Source organism: Aquarana catesbeiana, linkage group LG01 (genome assembly GCF_042186555.1).
Source record: "Aquarana catesbeiana isolate 2022-GZ linkage group LG01, ASM4218655v1, whole genome shotgun sequence".
In the NCBI taxonomy this organism is placed as follows: domain Eukaryota; kingdom Metazoa; phylum Chordata; class Amphibia; order Anura; family Ranidae; genus Aquarana; species Aquarana catesbeiana.
In genome coordinates this window covers 21,982,122-22,000,987 of record NC_133324.1, presented here as the reverse complement: position 1 = coordinate 22,000,987, position 18,866 = coordinate 21,982,122, and the positions used below count along the sequence as shown (strand labels likewise).

Below are 18,866 nucleotides of genomic sequence, written 5' to 3'. Positions count from 1 at the left end.
ATTTGTCGAATTCGGAAACGAAACAAATGACACGTCTACATGGCAGTGAAAAGCTTAAAGCGCATTGAAACTCACTCAAAACACACTGAGATCTAATTTTCACCCAGATTTAACAATGCAAAAACTCAAAATGTTGCTGATCCGCTAATTGTAAGCCAATGTCTATGTAAAGATTACTTTCATATTCTGTTTATTTTACTTTATCATTTGTGTCTCAATTTTTCCATTGAAGTTGCGCAGCTATATGAGAAGGGTTCATCACTCGGACTCCACTGGAGCGGAGATCTTCTTCAATGATAAAGCAGAAGTCCCCAACAAGTTGATTTTAGCAAATATTGTCATTTACAAAAACGAGACTGACTACAGATTTCTCACGGTGCCATTGCTTGCCTTTAACAAGACTCTGGATGAAGACGATGATGATAATATTTTCAGTATTGAACTTAATAAAGTCTCATGGAAAAATGCCATTGTAAGAAATGATTTCTGAATTTATAGAGAGTCTTGTTTTATTTGTACATTTTATTTACCAATTGGCACGAATGCTGGCCATACACTAGACGAAAAATCGGACGAAAATCGGCCATTTAGACACTTTGTTCATCTTTTCGCCAAGTTAACCTCTTAAGCCCCAGACCATTTGGCTGGCCAAAGACCAGAGCACTTTTTGCAATTCGGCACTGACAATTGCGCGGTCTCCCAAACAAAATTGACGTCCTTTTTTCCCCAAAAATAGAGCTTTCTTTTGGTGGTATTTGATCAACTCTGTGGTTTTTATTTTTTGTGCTATAAAAAAAAAATAGCGACAATTTAAAAAAAACGCATTCTTTTTTGCTTTTTGCTATAATAAATATCCCCAAAAAATATATAAAAAAACATTATTTTTCCCCAGTTTAGGCCGATATGTATTCTTCTACATATTTTTGGTAAAAAAAATCGCAATAAGCGTTTATTGATTGGTTTACGCAAAAGTTATAGCGTCTACAAAATAGGGGATAGTTTTATGGCATTTTTATTTTAATTTTTTTTTTTACTAGTAATGGCGGCGATCTGCGATTTTTATCAGGACTGTGACATTATGGCGGACACATCGGACATTTTTGACACATTTTTGGGACCATTGTCATTTATACAGCAATCAGTGCTATACAAATGCATTGATTCCTGTGTAAATGACACTGGCAGTAAAGGGATTAACCACTAGGGGGCAGTGAAGGGGTTAAGTGTGTCCTAGGGAGTGTTTCTAATTGTGGGGAGGTGTGGTTATGTGTGACACGACACTGATCATCGCTCCCGATTACAGGGAACTGTGATCAGTGACAGTGTCACTAAGCAGAACGGGGGAATGCTTGTTTACATCAGCATCTCCCCGTTCTTCCTCTCCGTGAGATTATCGCGGGTATCCCTGCAGACATCGAGTCTGCGGGACCCGCGATCACACTCACGGAGGTCACGCTGGGCCCGCAAACCGCTTCTTAAAGGGCAACGTTCAGGTACATTATTCTGCCTGATATCGGCGTGAGCCGGTTGGCAAGCGCTTAATGGGCATAAATCGTTAATCGGTTGTGATGTATTTGTGGCAAAAAAAGACACAACGGCAAGTTTGGAAAACTTCTGCCGTATGAACGATAAATTGCAAGGTTAATCGCGTTATTCGTTCCGGGGAAAAAACGAATGGTTGCTACTGCGCATGGGTGAAAAACATTGAACCAGGAAGGTAAATATTCATGCCAAAGAACGTTCACATCGAAAGGTCACGCCAAATCGTACGCACCACCAACTATATAACCTGCACCCTCGTCAATCGTGATATACCGATCTTGTGAAAAACGAGTACAACAGACCAAATATGCAATATTAACCTGTCCCCATCTGCGCTATAGCCAAATGACGGCTCCAGCATGGACCTACATTGCCGGGAGGCCGTCAATAGATGTCCTCCCCTTTGCGCGCGCCTCCTCTACCATATCACCTCTTCTAGCACAAACCCCTAAATTCCCCCTCCTAGCACAAATTCTATATCCCTCAAATTTCCCCTCCAAGCAAAAATCCTCTCCCCCAGCTGAAATCCCCACTGCCAGCACAAATATTTGCCCCCATCCCCCCTCCAAGCTCAAATTCTCTCTCTCACCACATCCCTTTAGCACAAATCCCCCCCCCCAAAAAAAAAAAATCATCCCTCCTAGCAAAAATCCTCTACCCCTCAAACTTCCCCTCCAAGCACAAATCCTCTCCCCCCACTCCCACCCCCCTAGCACAAATCCCCCCCCCCATTTCCCATCCTAGCACAAATCATCCCCAATCATCTCTACTAGCACAAAATCCCCCCCCCCCCGCCCAAAAGAATACCCAGCACAATTTTCCTCCCCCCTCTACCATATCACCTCTTCTAGCACAAACCCCCCAAATCCCCTCTCCTAGCACAAATCCCCCCCAATCATTATTCCTACACCCCTCCTAACTCCCCTTCCTATTCTTATCCTCTGCTACCCTCCAACTTTCTCCTCCCAACACAAATACCCCCCTCTTATCCCCTTGTGGTGCCCTCCCTACCTCACATGATACCACAGTGCCCAGGGCAGCCGCTCCTTCTGCTCCTTCCCAAAAGTGGAAGCTCCGCTTAACTTTCCCCCCCTCCAGTGCCACATTTGACACCTTTCAGGGGGGAGGGGGTTACGGGTACCTGTTTTTGACCATTTCCGGGAGACTGTGCTGCCGCGACGTCCCTCAGAAGTTTGGCCTCTAGACATGTGCACTGCCGAAAAATTTGTTTGTTCATTTTCAATTTATTCGTTCTTTTTTTTTTTTTTCATTTTTCGGGTCATTCGTTATGATCGGAATTCGTAAATCTGAAAATAAGAAAGAAAATCAGAAAATTTGAAAGAATAACTAACTAACTAACTAATAATAACTAATAATAATAACTCGTAATTTGAAATTTCGTAAATTCGTAAGTTTGAAAATTTGTAAATTCATAAATTCGAAAATTCATAAATCCGAAAATAGGAAAGAAAATCTGAAAATTTGAAAGAATAACTAACTAACTAATAATAACTAACTTTTAAATTATAGGTATTGGAATTTCCTTTAAAATTTGGCTGTTAGTGAACAATGTAATAATAAATAATATAATGACAATTGCGCGGTCATGCAACACTATACCCAAACAAAATTTTTATAATTTTTTTCACACAAATAGAACTGTCTTTTAGTGGTAATTAATCACAGCTGGGATTTTTATTTTTTGCTAAAGTAACAAAAAAAGACCGAAAATTTAAAAAAAAAAAAGTTTTCATAGTTTGTTATAGAATTTTGCAAACAGGTAATTTTTTCTCCTTCACTGATGGGCACTGACAGGCTGCACTGATAGACACTGATAGGCACTGATTAGGTGGCACTGATGAGGCGGCACTGATGGGCACTGATGAGGCAGCACTTGTGGGCACTGATGGGGAGGCACTGATAGGTGGCACTGATGGGCACTTATAGGTGGCAATGAAGGGCACTGAAAGGTGGCTCTTCTAGGCAGCACTGATGAGCACTGATAGGCGGCAATGATGGGCACTGATAGGCGCAGGTAGGCAGGGCTGTTATGTGACACTAATGGCAGTGATGGGCACTGATTGATAGCACTGATAGGTGGCACTGATGGGCACTGATTGACAACACTGAAATGTGGCACTGGTGGACACTGATGGCACTGGTGGGCACTGATTGGCACTGTAAGGTGGCACTGGTAGGCACTGATAGATGGCACTGGTTCGCACTGATTAGCAGCACTTGTGAGCACTGATAAGTGGCACAGATCTGGACCAATATTCCTGTAAGAGAAGCCCATTACCGGCTTTATCCTTCTTTCCCTCATGATCGCGAGCAGAAAAAAAGCCGATAACAGCTTCTGTTTACTTCCTGATCAGCTGTCATTGGCTGACAGCTGATCACGTGGTAAAGGTCCGCTGTGATTGGTCCTTTACTCTGTTCTGGGATCAGCCGAGCCTAAGGAAGGTGGTTAAAGTGTGACATGTTTGGTCTCTGTTTACTCAACATCATCTTTAATATTTTACAAAAAAATAGATTTTTTTTTTTTTTATGTGTTAAAATTCTAAAAAGTGTATTATTTCCCAAAACATTTTGCCTCCTAAAGCCATCAAAAACACTTTTAATTTGCCTTTATCTTTGACTCAATTTTGCTGAAATCTATAATTTTGATAATTAATCATTACAATTTTTAATGTTTCTCTTTTATATTCCACATGTAATTCAAGATTCCAGAATCCCGATGTAATGAGAGATGTCCTCATGGGTACAGAAAAGTTTCTAATGGAAGAACCCATGTGTGCTGCTATGACTGCATCCCATGTTCTGAGGGTGAAGTGTCCAATGTAACTGGTAGGAATGTAAAAACTAACCATAGATGGTCAGAAGGTGGAGTCAATAGTGAATGTACCCGGACAATTATTATTATTATTATACACGATTTATATAGCGCCAACAGTTTATGCAGCGCTTTACAATGCCGAGGGGGGACAGCACAATTACAGTACAGTTCAATACAGAAGGGACAGGAGGGCCTCTTCTTTTCCACCCCCTCTAAAGGGAAGGTGGAAAAGAACATGTACCTGCTTCAACAACAGGAAGTTCAGATAGATAAGGTCCAAAGAGGGTAATCATTTCACCAATTCACTTATCATTAATGATCTAAACTGTAGGTTCCTGTAGTTAGTTCATTTGTAACCCATGAAGGTTCCATATTGTGGTGGTTCGGTGTAGATTGGCAGCAAAATGTTTTGCTATGCCGTTATTGAAAATAGACAAAACGAAAGCTTTCAAGCATTTGTCAGACACGTTACAAGGTATTTTGATATTTGAACTATGTATGTTCACTATATTAACAAAAGTATTGGGATACCTACCTTTACACGCACATGAACTTTAATGGCATCCCAGTCTTAGTGCGTTGGGTTCAATATTGAGTTGGCCCACCCTTTGCAGCTATAACAGCTTCCACTCTTCTGGGAAGGCTGTCCACAAGGTTTAGGAGTGTCAAATTAAAGGGAACTTGCTGCTCCAGGACACCAACAAGCAGTCTGGGTAGATTGTGGTTGTGCTTAATCATCACATAGGTACATAGTTACATAGTAGGTGAGGTTGAAAAAAGACACAAGTCCATCAAGTCCAACCTATGTGTGTGATTATATGTCAGTATTACATTATATATCCCTGTATGTCGCGGTCGTTCAGGTGCTTATCTAATAGTTTTCTGAAACTATCGATGCCCCCTGCTAAGGCCACCGCCTATGCACCGCCTATGGAAGGGAATTCCACATCCTTGCCGTTCTTATGCTGCGTACACATGGTCGGAATTTCGAAAACAAATGTTCGATGTGAGCTTGTTGTCGGAAATTCCGACCACGTGTAGGCTCCATCGGACATTTGTTGTCGGAATTTCCGACAACTAAAATTTGAGAGCTGGTTCAACAACAAAATGCGTTGTCAGAAATTCCAATCGTGTGTACACAATTCCAACGCACAATTCCAACGCACAAAATTCCACGCATGCTCGGAATCAAGCAGAACAGCCGCACTGGCTATTGAACTTCATTTTTCTCGGTTTGTCGTACGTGTTGTACATCATCGTGTTCTTGACATTCGGAATTTACGACAAAATTTGTGCGACCGTGTGTATGCAAGACAAGTTTGAGGCAACATCCATCGGAAATAAATCCAGGATTTTGTTGTCGGAATGTTCGATCGCGTGTACGTGGCATTACAGTAAAGAACCCTCTACATAGTTTAAGGTTAAACATCTTATCTTCTGATTTTAATGAGTGGCCACGAGTCTTGTTTAACTCCCTTCCGTGAAAAAGTTTTATCCCTATTGTGGGGTCACCAGTACGGTATTTATAAATAGAAATCATATCCCCTCTCAAGTGTCTCTTCTCCAGAGAGAATAAGTTCAGTGCTTACAACCTATCCTCCAGACCCTTTATTAGCTTTGCTGCCCTTCTTTGTACTCGCTCCATTTCCAGTACATCCTTCCTGAGGACTGGTGCCCAGAACTGGACAGCATACTCTAGGTGCGGCCGGACCAGAGTCTTGTAGAGCGGGAAAATTATCGTTTTATCTCTGGAGTTGATCCCCTTTTTAATGCATGCCAATATTCTGTTTGCTTTGTTAGCAGCAGCTTGGCATTGCATGCCATTGCTGAGCCTATCATCTACTGGGACCCCCAAGTCCTTTTCCATCCTAGATTCCCCCAGAGGTTCTCCCCCCAGTGTATAGATTGCATTCATATTTTTGCCACCCAAATGCATTATTTAAAATTTTTCTACATTAAACCTCATTTGCCATGTAGTTGCCCACCCCATCAATTTGTTCAGATCTTTTTGCAAGGTTTCCACATCCTGCAGAGAAGTTATTGCCCTGCTTAGCTTAGTATCTTCCGCAAATACAGAGATTGAATTGTTTACTCCATCCTCCAGGTCGTTTATGAACAAAATAAATAGGATTGGTCCCAGCACAGAACCCTGGGGACCCCACTATCCACCTGACCATTCTGAGTACTCCCCATTTATCACCACCCTCTGAACTCGCACTTGTAGCCAGTTTTCAATCCATGTACTCACCCTATGGTCCATGCCAACGACCTTATTTTGTAGAGTAAATGTTTATGGGGAACTGTGTCAAATGCTTTTGCAAAAACCAGATACACCACGTCTACGGGCCTTCCTTTATGTAGATGGCAACTCACCTCCTCATAGAAGGTTAATAGATTGGTTTGGCAAGAACAATTCTTCATGAATCCATACTGATTATTGCTAATGATACCTTTCTTGTTACTAAAATCCTGTATATAGTCCCTTATCCCCTCCAAGAGCTTGCATACTATTGATGTTAGGCTAACTGGTCTGTAATTCCCAGGGATGTATTTTGGGCCCTTTTTAAATATTGGTGCTACATTGGTTTTTCTCCAATCACCTGGTACCTTTCCAGTCAGTAGACTGTCAGTAAAAATTAGGAACAAATGGTCTGGCAATTACTTGACTGAGTTCCCTAAGTACCCTCGGGTGTAAGCCATCTGGTCTGAGTGATTTATTAATGTTAAGTTTACCAAGTCTAATTTTAATTCTGTCCTTTGGTAACCATGGAGTTGCTTCCTGTGATGTGCCATAAGGATAAACACTGCAGTTTTGGTTACTGAAGCCCGCCGATTCACTTGTGAAGACTGAGGAGAAGAATAAATTCAATACCTTGGCCATCTCCCCATCCTTTGTAACCAGACGTCCTTCCTCATTCTCTATGGGGCCAATATGGTCTGTCCTCCCTTTTTACTGTTTACATACTTAAAGAATTTCTTGGGATTTTTTTTGCTCTCCTCCGCTATGTGCCTTTCGTGTTCTATTTTAGCCACCCTAATTGTACCCTTACATTTCTTGTTGCATTCTTTATAAGTCTGAATGCTGATGATGATCCCTAAACCTTGTATTTTTTGAAGGCCTTCTCCTTTTCTTTTATATGCATTTTTACATTGGAGTTAAGCCATCAGGGACTTTTGTTCACTCTTTTAAATTTATTACCCAATATGCATTGGCTAATGCCCTTATTTAATATGCTCCTAAAGCAAACCCATCTCTCCTCCGTGTCCTTTGTTCCTAAGATTTTATCCCAATTCATGCCTTCTAACAAGGTTCGTAGTTTAGGGAATTTGGCTCTTTTGAAATTCAGTGTCTTTGTATTCCCCTTATGTTTCCTATTTGTGTGGTTTATACTGAAGCCAATTGACCATCGATCGTTGTTTCCTAAATTGCCCCGTATTTCCACATCCGTGATCAGGTCTGTATTGTTGGTAATCAGTATATCCAGTAACTCTTTATTTTTCGTTGGTGCGTCTACCATCTGAAACATAAAATTGTCCTGCAAGACATTTAGGAACTGGCGAGCCTTAGACAAAAACGTGGTTCCCTCTGCCCAGTCTATGTCTGGATAATTAAAATCCCCCATTATGATAACACTTCCCATACTTGCTGTTAATCCAACTTGTGATAGGAGATCCGTCTCCCCCTCCTCCCTCAGGTTAGGGGGCCTATAGCATACCCCAAGTAATATTTTCCCCTTAGCTTCATCCCTTTGGAGCTCTACCCAAAAGGATTCCATACCCTGACATATAAGGTATCTTGGTATAGAATGTCATGAGAAGACAAAAATAGACACATGTCCACGTAGCTAAAGGAATAATACATTGTGGATTATATCCTGTTAAGTTAAGTTAGTTTGTAGTTCCAGTCATATTAATAAGTATTAGTATATAGTTACTTAATGTAAAGTTGATAATATGTGTTCATATTATATAGATGGTTGGTTATATGACATTACATGATCAGCACATTACTTCAAGTATGGAGTGTTACATGTGTGCTTGTCAATTGAATGCCATATATGGCTCTGAGTTAGTATCTACTTTTGTATAGCATATTGCAGAAGCTAGCAGAAATGAATATGTGCCATACAAGGTTCTAAGTTTTTGTGATATGACGTTCACATGTAACATATAAAGCCAACGTTTCTATCCTGAAGGGAGACACACACAGACAGACACACACACACACACCCTCTAGGATAGATGACACTGACATATTCACATGACAAGTTGGGACAGCTGAATTCTGCGAGAAGTCTAAGAACGTCATTTCCTGCTTCTTCTTGAAGGACAAGACAGCATGGAGACAGGAGGGCAGCATCCATGAAGCACACATGCTTTCATAAGCTTATTACAGCTTTATAACTTTTTATTCTATTTCATATATTTTTCCCCACACTGAACTGAGCTATTATACTTTTTACATTGTATTTATGATGCCAACTGTGTGACAATAAAACTCACACTTTGTTTAGGTCAGTTTGACTATCAATGCTATTTTTCCAGAAATGCCTCTGAGATACAAGAATATTAGATATTAATAATATTCTTTACTCTGCTCCAACACTTTTTTCCACGTTTTGGTTCTAATAGACTTCAATTAAATTGCACCAGAAATGCAAGTGTTGTGTTTGTAATGCAATTTTTGATGTGTTTTGCATTTTCTGGTTTGTATTTTCCTGTTTAAGCACTGTTTATAGCTGGTTGCTAGGGATGAGCCGAACACCCCCCGGTTCGGTTCGCACCAGAACCTGCGAACGGACCGAAAATTCGCACGAACGTTAGAACCCCATTGACGTCTATGGGACTCGAACGTTCGAAATCAAAAGTGCTCATTTTAAAGGCTAATTTGCATGGTATTGTCCTAAAAAGGGTTGGGGGACCCGGGTCCTGCCCCAGGGGACATGTATCAATGCAAAAAAAACTTTTAAAAACGGACGTTTTTTCGGGAGCAGTGATTTTAATGATGCTTAAAGTAAAAAAAAAAAAAGTGAAATATTAATTTAAAAATCGTACCTGGGGGGTGTCTATAGTAGGCCTGTAAAGTGGCGCGTGTTTCCCGTGTTTAGAACAGTCCCTTTGGGTCTTGTATGGGTATTAAGGGGAACCCCGCACCCAAATTAAAATAAGGAAAGTAGTGGGGCCACCAGGCCCTATATACTCTGAACAGCAGTATACAGGCAGTGCAAACAAGACAGGGACTGTAGGTTTGTTGTTAAGTAGAATCTGTTTGTCATTTTGAACGGGTACATTTTTAACGTGTTTAGCTCCAGCCAAAAAATCTTTTTTAAGCTTTTTGGAAAACATAGGGAAGGGTTATCACCCCTGTGACATTTGTTTTGCTGTCTGTCCTCCTCTTCAGAAGATTTCACCTCACTTTTTGTCCCAATGACAAATGTTTTTTGAAAATTTGGGTTTTTTTGTGAAACAAGGATTGGAAAGCATCAGTGGAAAGGAGAAATGTTTTTCCCATATTAACTCTTACAGGAGAGAATTTCCCTTCCTAGGGGTAGATTTCATCTCACTTCCTGTTGTCTCCTTCCGTTTGCAAGTAGGAGTCGTTTGTAAGTTAGATGTTTGAAAGTAGGGGCCTGCCCTATATACTCAGCAGAAATTTGGGCCTTAGGTGTTGTTGTGGCCACAACACTGTAAGCCCTCACAGGGCCCTGCTGTGAAATATTAGATCAAGAATTGTAATTACATGCCCCTGTTGACCAGGGGCAGAAAAATTGGGCCTTTGGTGGTGGTGGTGGTGGTGGTGCTGGTGCCACAACACTGTAAGTCCTCACTCCTTCTTGGTGGGCGCAGAAATGGGCCCTGCTGTAAAATATTAGATCAAGAATTGTAATTACATTCCCCTGCTGAACAAGGGCAGAAAAATTGGGCCTTTGGTGGTGGTGCTGGTGCCACAACACTGTAAGTCCTCACTCCTTCTTGGTGGGCGCAGAAATGGGCCCTGCTGTAAAATATTAGATCAAGAATTGTAATTACATGCCCCTGTTGAACAAGGGCAGAAAAATTGGGCCTTTGGTGGTGGTGCTGGTGCCACAACACTGTAAGTCCTCACAGACACTCTAGTTGGAACGTAGGAACGAGCCCTGCTGCAAAGTATTGCATCAAAAATTGTAATTACACACCCCTGTTAAACAGGGGCTGAAAAATTGGGCCTTAGGCACTGGTGCTGGTGCCACAACACTGCAACCCCTCACAGATACTCTAGTTGGAACGCAGAAACGAGCCCTGCTGCAAAGTATTGCATCAAAAATTGTAATTACACGCCCCTGTTAAATAGGGGCTGAAAAATTGGGCCTTAGGCACTGGTGCTGGTGCCACAACACTGCAACCCCTCACAGACACTCTAGTTTTAACGCAGAAATGAGCCCTGCTGCAAAGTATTGCATCAAAAATTGTAATTACACGCCCCTCTTAAACAGGGGCTGAAAAATTGGGCCTTAGGCACTGGTGCTGGTGCCACAACACTGCAACCCCTCACAGATACTCTAGTTGTAATGCAGAAATGAGCCCTGCTGCAAAGTATTGCATCAAAAATTGTAATTACACGCCCCTGTTAAACAGGGGCTGAAAAATTGGGCCTTAGGCACTGGTGCTGGTCCCACAACACTGCAACCACCCACAGATACTCTAGTTGGAACGCAGAAACAAGCCCTGCTGCAAAGTATTGCATCAAAAATTGTAATTACACGCTCCTGTTAAACAGGGGCTGAAAAATTGGGCCTTAGGCACTGGTGGTGGTGCCCAGAACCAAAAATGTTCTTACAAGCTATCAGCGTGATGATTGAGGAGGAAGAGGATAATTACTCAGGGATAGTCACTCAGCATCAGCATAGGCAGTCTTTGAAGGGATCTGAGATTTCAAAAAAAATTATTCGGTTACATCAGCATCAGGTGCTTGGTAGCTGGTGGTGATCCAAGACTGATTCATTTTTATGAAGGTCAGTCGATCGACCGAGTCGGTGGACAGACGCACCCTGTGTTTGGTTACAAAGCCTCCAGCAGCACTGAATGTGCGTTCCGAAAGAACGCTGGATGCAGGACAGGCCAGTAGCTCAACTGCATACTGTGCAAGCTCTGGCCAGTGATCCATCCTCAAGACCCAGTAACCCAGAGGATTTTCGGTGGGAAAGGTGTCCAAGTCAGATCTTGCCCCTAGGTATTCCTGCACCATGTAAAACAGACGCTGGCGATGGTTGCTGGAACCGATCATACCTTGGGGCTGCGGACCAAAAAATTGTCTGAACGCATCGGTCAGACGGCCACCTTCTCCACCGCTCCTTCTTTGACTGACCGAAGCCTCAGCAACACGTTGTCTAGAAACAGGAGTTTGTAACCTCCCAGTCTCTGGGAATGCGTTGCACAGACCTTTCTGCAAGGCCTCCCGAAGATGTTTCATCCTCTGCTCCCTCTGCGATGGCAAGATAAGGTCCGCAACCTTACCCTTGTAACGTGGATCAAGGAGGGTTGCCAGCCAGTATTGGTCCTTCTCCTTGATACCACGAATACGAGGATCCTTACGCAGGCTTTGCAGGATCTGGGAGGCCATGCTGCGTAGGTTTGCTGAGGCATTCGGTCCGGAGTCCTCTGGGTCACTAAGGACTACATGGTCCGCAGCCACCTCCTCCCAGCCACGTACAAGTCCATGTGTTTCTTGGGACTGACCTCTTAAAGACTGCTGCTGATGCTGAGTGCCAGGCTCCAGCTCCATACTGAGACAATCTTCCTCGTCCTCCTCCTCCTCGTCCTCTTCCTGTGTGATCGGCGGGCATGCAGGAACACTGTCTGGATAAAGGGGGCCTTGACATCTAAGGAAGTCCTCCTCTTCCTGCCTCTGTTCTGCCTCAAGTGCCCTCTCCATTATTCCACGCAGCGTGTGCTCCAACAGGTGGACAAGGGGGACAGTGTCACTGATGCATGCACTGTCACTGCTCACCATCCTCGTGGCCTCCTCAAATGGTGACAGGACAGTGCATGCATCCCTGATCATGGCCCACTGGCGTGGGGAAAAAAAACAAGCTCCCCTGACCCTGTCCTGGTGCCATAGTCACACAGGTACTCATTGATGGCCCTCTGCTGCGTGTGCAGCCGCTGCAGCATGGCCAACGTTGAGTTCCACCTGGTGGGCATGTCACAGATTAGGCGGTTCTTGGGCAGGTTAAACTCCTTTTGTAGGTCCACCAGCCGAGCACTGGCATTATAAGACTGGCGGAAATGCACACAGACTTTCCTGGCCTGCCTCAGGACATCCTGTAAGCCCGGGTACCTGCCCAAGAACCGCTGCACCACCAAGTTAAGGACGTGAGCCAAACAGGGCACATGGGTCATTTGTCCCTGTCGGAGGGCAGATACGAGGTTGGTGCCATTGTCGCGAACCACCATTCCTGCCTTAAGTTGGCATGGCGTCAACCACCTCTGAACCTGCCCCTGCAGAGCTGACAGAACCTCTGCCCCAGTGTGGCTCCTGTCCCCCAAACACACCAGCTCAAGCACCGCATGGCATCTTTTGGCCTTCGTACTTGCGTAGCCCCTTGAATGGCTACGGAGCACCGCTGGTTCCAAGGAAAAAGCACAGGAAGAGGCCATGGAGGAAGAAGAAGAGGAGGGAGTGGAGGAGAGAGGTGTGTCACAATCATTAGTAGTGGCATTTTGGAGGCGTGGTGGTGGAACAACCTCCAACACTACTGCGCCTTGTCCTGCATCCTTCCCAGCTGCCAGCAGAGTCACCCAATGTGCCGTGAAACTTAGGTAACGTCCCTGTCCATGCCTGCTGGACCATGAGTCAGCGGTAATATGCACCTTACCGCTGACCGCCCTGTCCATCGAGGCATGGACATTGCCTTCCACATGCCGGTAGAGAGCCGGAATTGCCTTCCGTGAGAAAAAGTGGCATTTGGGTACCTGCCACTGAGGAACCGCACATTCCACAAACTCACGGAAGGGGGCAGAGTCTACCAACTGAAAAGGCAGCAGTTGAAGTGCTAGCAATTTTGCCAAGCTAGCATTCAACCGCTGGGCATGTGAATGGCTGGGAGCAAACTTCTTTCGGCGGTGCAGCAGCTGGAGCAGGGAAATTTGCCTGGTACAATCTGACGTTGGTGTACCAAAAGCAGATTGCCCACAAGTACTTGGCTGTGACACACCTAATTGTACACCTTCATTCCTCTCAGTGCAGGTCTCAGAGAGGACTGAAGGTATAGTGGGGTTGGAGATCTCAGCTGATGAGGAGCAAGGAGAGGTCCTCTTTGTTCTTTGGTGTGGGTCTTTTAGATACGCTTGCCAACGAACTGCATGGCAAGCCAACATATGTCTGGTCAAGCATGTGGTACCCAAGTGGGAGATGTTTTGGCCACGCGAGATACGCTTGAGACATATGTTGCAAATAGCAGCGGTGCGATCTGATGCACTCGTCTCAAAAAAGGCCCACACCAAAGAACTTTTTGAATAACGCGCAGAGACTGCAGCGCCCTGCACATGTGGAGCTTTGGGGTGTGATGCAGTCAATGTGCTGCCCTTAGGCTGGCCCCTGGAGGGCATCCTGCCTCGTTGGTGATCTGCCGCCTCCTCCTCCTCCTCCTCCTCTCTCCTATCAAGCACCCACGTTGAGTCAGTGACCTCATCATCCCCTCCCTCCTCATCACTGGAGCAAACCTGGCAGTATGCTGCAGCAGGGGGAACATGACTGCCAGATTGCTGTCCTTCTTGGGCACCCCCTCTGTCCGTGCTCATGTTACTGCCTTCATCAAGCTCAGTATCATCATCAGAGCCTTCCAAATGCTGGGCATCCTCCTGGAGCATGTACTCAACACTGTGGTCAAACAGTTCGAGGGACTCCTCAGGAGGACACGGTGGGGCTAGGGAAGGAGTCACTGATGACATTGAGCCGAGGGAAGAGGCCGCTGCTTTGCCAGACAAAGTACCCTGAGCATGAGTGAGAGAGGATGAGGAGGATGGCTTGGTCATCCACTCGACCAAGTCTTCGGCATGTTGCGGCTCAACACGGCCAGCTGCTGAAAAACAGGCCAAGCGTGTCCCACGGCCACGTGCTGATGAGGATGCACCGTCTCCACGACCAGCACTAGACACAAAGCCGGCTTGCCCTCTCTTATTGGCTTGTGACTGTCTGCCTCTCCTTCTTGGCCTTCCAGACATACTAATGGCCTGTAGCTGCACTAAGCTGGCATATATATATATATATATATATATATGTGTACTGATACTGCAGCTAGCAAAATCAACTGCCTTCCTGTAGTATGAGAACACCACCAACCTTCTACAGGTAGCTTTAGCTGAACACTGAGCAGAGCTCGCAAAAAACTAACTTGTAGCTTTTTTAGCTGCCTGCGGTAGTGATAGGATCAGGAAAACACCACCAACCTTCTACAAGTAGCTTTAGCTGAACACTGTGCAGAACTCGCAAAAAAATAACTTGTAGGTTTAGCTGAACACTGTGAGGAGGACGCACTACACTAACTTGTAGTTTTAGCTGAACGCTGTGAGCAGGACGCACTACACTAACTTGTAGTTTTCGCTGAACACTGTGCAGAGGTCTCACTACACTAACTTGTAGTTTTAGCTGAACACTTTGAGGACGCACTACACTAACTTGTAGTTTTAGCTGAACACTGTGAGGAGGACGCACCACACTAACTTGTAGTTTTAGCTGAACACTGTGAGCAGGACGCACTACACTAACTTGTAGCTTTAGATGAACACTGTGCAGAGCTCGCAAAAAAATAACTTGTAGGTTTAGCTGAACACTGTGAGGAGGATGCACCACACTAACATGTAGTTTTAGCTGAACACTGTGAGCAGGACGCACTGCACTAACTTGTAGCTTTAGATGAACACTGTGCAGAGCTTGCAAAAAAATAACTTGTAGCTTTAGATGAACACTGTGCAGAGGTCTCACTACACTAACTTGTAGTTTTAGCTGAACACTGTGAGCTGGACGCACTGCACTAACTTGTAGCTTTAGATGAACACTGTGCAGAGGTCTCACTACACTAACTTGTAGTTTTAGCTGAACACTGTGAGCAGGACGCACTGCACTAACTTGTAGCTTTAGATGAACACTGTGCAGAGGTCTCACTACACTAACTTGTAGTTTTAGCTGAACACTGTGAGCAGGATGCACTACACTAACTTGTAGCTTTAGATGAACACTGTGCAGAGCTTGCAAAAAAATAACTTGTAGGTTTAGCTGAACACTGTGAGGAGGATGCACCACACTAACATGTAGTTTTAGCTGAACACTGTGAGCAGGACGCACTACACTGACTTGTAGCTTTAGATGAACACTGTGCAGAGGTCTCACTACACTAACTTGTAGCTTTAGATGAACACTGTGCAGAGCTCGCAAAAAAATAACTTGTAGGTTTAGCTGAACACTGTGAGCAGGACACACCACACTAAATTGTAGCTTTAGCTGAACACTGTGATGAGGACACACTGCACTAACCGTAAATAGTCTAGCTGCCTGACTGTGGTACTAATAGGATCAAAAGAACACCAGCAATTTTCTTCAGGTAGCTGTAAATACTGTAACAAGACAAGCCTGCCTGTCAGTAAGAACATAACAGGAACGGATCTAGCTAAACTGAATACAGTGTATAGTGTATATATATATATATATATATACAACACCTGGGATGCATATATATACACAATACACTGTAAGTGCAGCTAACTCACTGATTGTCCTGCCTAATCTATCTAACTCAAATGAAATGACACTGTCTCTCTGTCTATCTATCTCTCTTTCAACGTGGGGCGTGTTCTAAACCCCCTGAGCCATAATTGGCCAAAGCCACTCTGGCTTTGGCCAATTACAGCTCTCTCTACCGACGGCGCTGTGATTGGCCAAGCATGCGGGTCATAGTGCATGCTTGGCCATTCATCAGCCAGCAATGCACTGCGATGCCGCAGTGAATTATGGGCCGTGACGCGCCACACGAATTTGGCGCGAACGGCCCATAAAGTTCGGAATTCGGCGAACGACCGAACAGCCAATGTTCGAGTCGAACATGGGTTCGACTCGAACACGAAGCTCATCCCTACTGGTTGCTAAGGAGGGGGCTGGGAAGCCGGCTGCTGCATCCTTAAAAACCGATGAATCATCAGCTGTTAGCGAGGTTCCCTTTTGACAGCTGAATGTAAAAAAAAATTGTTGGCAAAAAATAAAAAAACTTTAAAAAAGTAGTGTGGGCCCCTCTAGGTCCATACCAGGGGTATAGTATGGATTTGGGGGGAAAATTTAAGAAAAAAATGGCATGGGGCCCCCCAAAATACATACCAGACCCTTATCCGAGCATGCAGCCCAGCAGGTCAGGAAAGGGAGGGGACGCGCAAGCGCCCCCCTTCTCCTGAACCATACCAGGCCGCATGCCCCCAACATGGGGGAATGGTTGCTTTGCTCTGTCCCCACCCCAAAGCACCCTGCCCTCATGTTGATGGGAACAAGGGCCTCTTCCCGACAACCCTGGACTGTAGTTGTCAGTGTCAGTGGGCGGGAGGCTTATAGAAATTTGGAAGCCCCCTTTAACAAGGGGACCCCCAGGTTCCACCCCCCTATATGAATGGGTAGGGGTACATCGTACCCCTACCCATTCACCCCAAAAAGCAGTGAAATGTAAGAAAAAACAAGAGCCAGTTTTTGACAAGTCCTTTATTAAAAAAATAAGCCCCAAGCTGTCTTCTCCCCTGAGCTGTCTTCTCCCTGAGCTGCTTTCTCCCTGAGCTGTCTTCTCCTTGTGCTATCTTCTCCTCAAGCTGTCTTCTCCCCGAGTTGTCTTCTCCCCGAGCTGTCTTCTCCCCCGAGCTTTCTTCCCCCTGAACTGTCTTCTCCCCGAGCTGTCTTCTCCCCCGAGCTGTCTTCTCCTTGTGCTGTTTTCTCCTGGAACTGTCTTCTCCCCTAAGCTGTCTTCTCCCCAAGCTGTTTTCTCCCTGAGCTGGTTTCTCCCCCAAGTTGTCTTCTCCTTGTGCTGTCTTCTCTTGGAGCTGTCTTCTCCCCCAAGCTGTCTTCTCCCTGAGTTGTCTTCTCCCTGAGCTGTCTTTTCTCTTTGTGCTGTCTTCTCCCCCGAGTTTTTTTTTTATTTTTTCCGACAATTTTTTTTTTTGTACATTCAATTGTCAGAGGGGTATCCTGCTGACAGCTGATGACTCATCGGTTGTTAAGGATGTGTCGGCCAGCTTCCGCCCCCCTCCTTAGCAACCAGCTATATGCAGTATGTTTACAGTGTGTTTAAAGAAAAAAAATAATAAAACTGCATGCAAAAACGCTTTAGAAACGAGGGTTTAAAAATGCAAATTGCACTGCAAAACGTACCTGAAAAATGCATCAACAACAGCAGCATAGATGTGAACCTAGCCTTATATTTGTGTTTTATCCATCCTATAATAGTGCTGCATTTTTCCTTATTTGTATTATCTGGTGTTTGTATATCTACACTGTTTGCACGCTGCTGTACACAGACCATTTTAGTGCTGACAAAAATATTTTAATTTACAACAGTTTTTCTCTTATTTAACAGACAGTGAAAGCTGCTACAGGTGTCCCAATAAAGAATGGCCGGATGAGAGAAAAGTGACATGTGTTCCCAAAGTATATTATTTTTTGTCCTATAAAAATGATGTTATTGTTACAATATTTTCATTATCATCTTTACTTTTTTCAGCCATAACAATGATTATATTATTAATTTGTATTTACTATGGGGACACTCCAGTTGTGAAAGCCAATAACCGGACAGTGAGCTTCATCCTCCTGACCTCCATCTTGCTGAGCTTCCTCTGTGTCTTCTTGTTCCTCGGACGTCCTGTGGATATAACCTGCATGCTGAGACAAGTGTCATTTGGGATCTTCTTCTCCATCGCAGTTTCTTCTGTTTTGGCCAAGACTATCATTGTCTGCATTGCATTTAAAGCTACAAAACCTGGAAGTTCCTGGAGGAAGTGGGTGGGGGTCAGAGTGGCTTATTTTGTATGTTCAGTCTGCTTCTCTGTCCAAGTTGTGATCTGTGTTATTTGGCTGTCAGTGTCTCCTCCCTACCAAGACTATGACATGGACTCCTATCCTGGGAAGATCCTCATTCAGTGTAATGAAGGGTCAGTTATCGGCTTCTACTCTGTGTTGGGTTATATGGGGTTTCTGGCAGCTGTGAGTTTTGTTCTGGCTTTCATGGTGAGGACATTACCGGACAGTTTTAATGAGGCCAAGTACATCACCTTCAGCATGCTGGTGTTCTGCAGTGTCTGGATTGCCATGATCCCGGCCTATCTGAGCACCAGAGGGAAATACATGGTGGCTGTGGAGGTATTCGCCATACTGGCCTCCAGTGCTGGAATATTAGGCTGTATATTTTTTCCAAAATTATATATCCTATTTTTTAAACCTGAGATAAATTCCAGAAAAATTATGTTGGTGAAAAAAAATTAA

At 44.4% G+C, this 18,866-nt stretch overlaps 1 protein-coding gene across 1 annotated transcript; it reads left to right on the top strand.

Moving 5' to 3' along the window:
• Nucleotides 1-244: 244 nt before the first annotated feature.
• Nucleotides 245-18,866, top strand: LOC141131733 (vomeronasal type-2 receptor 26-like). Its single transcript, XM_073619388.1, has 3 exons — nucleotides 245-472; nucleotides 4,266-4,389; nucleotides 17,962-18,866. Exons 1-3 carry the CDS (start codon nucleotides 245-247, stop codon nucleotides 18,864-18,866), a joined length of 1,257 nt encoding a protein of 418 aa, XP_073475489.1.

Coding starts and splice junctions, on each gene's coding strand:
- LOC141131733 (XM_073619388.1), top strand. CDS start 245: ATGAGAAGGGTTCATCACTCGGACTCCACTGGAGCGGAGATCTTCTTC. Junction 473..4,265: donor TCTCATGGAAAAATGCCATT/GTAAGAAATGAT, acceptor ATGTAATTCAAG/ATTCCAGAATCCCGATGTAA. Junction 4,390..17,961: donor TGAAGTGTCCAATGTAACTG/GTAGGAATGTAA, acceptor CTTATTTAACAG/ACAGTGAAAGCTGCTACAGG.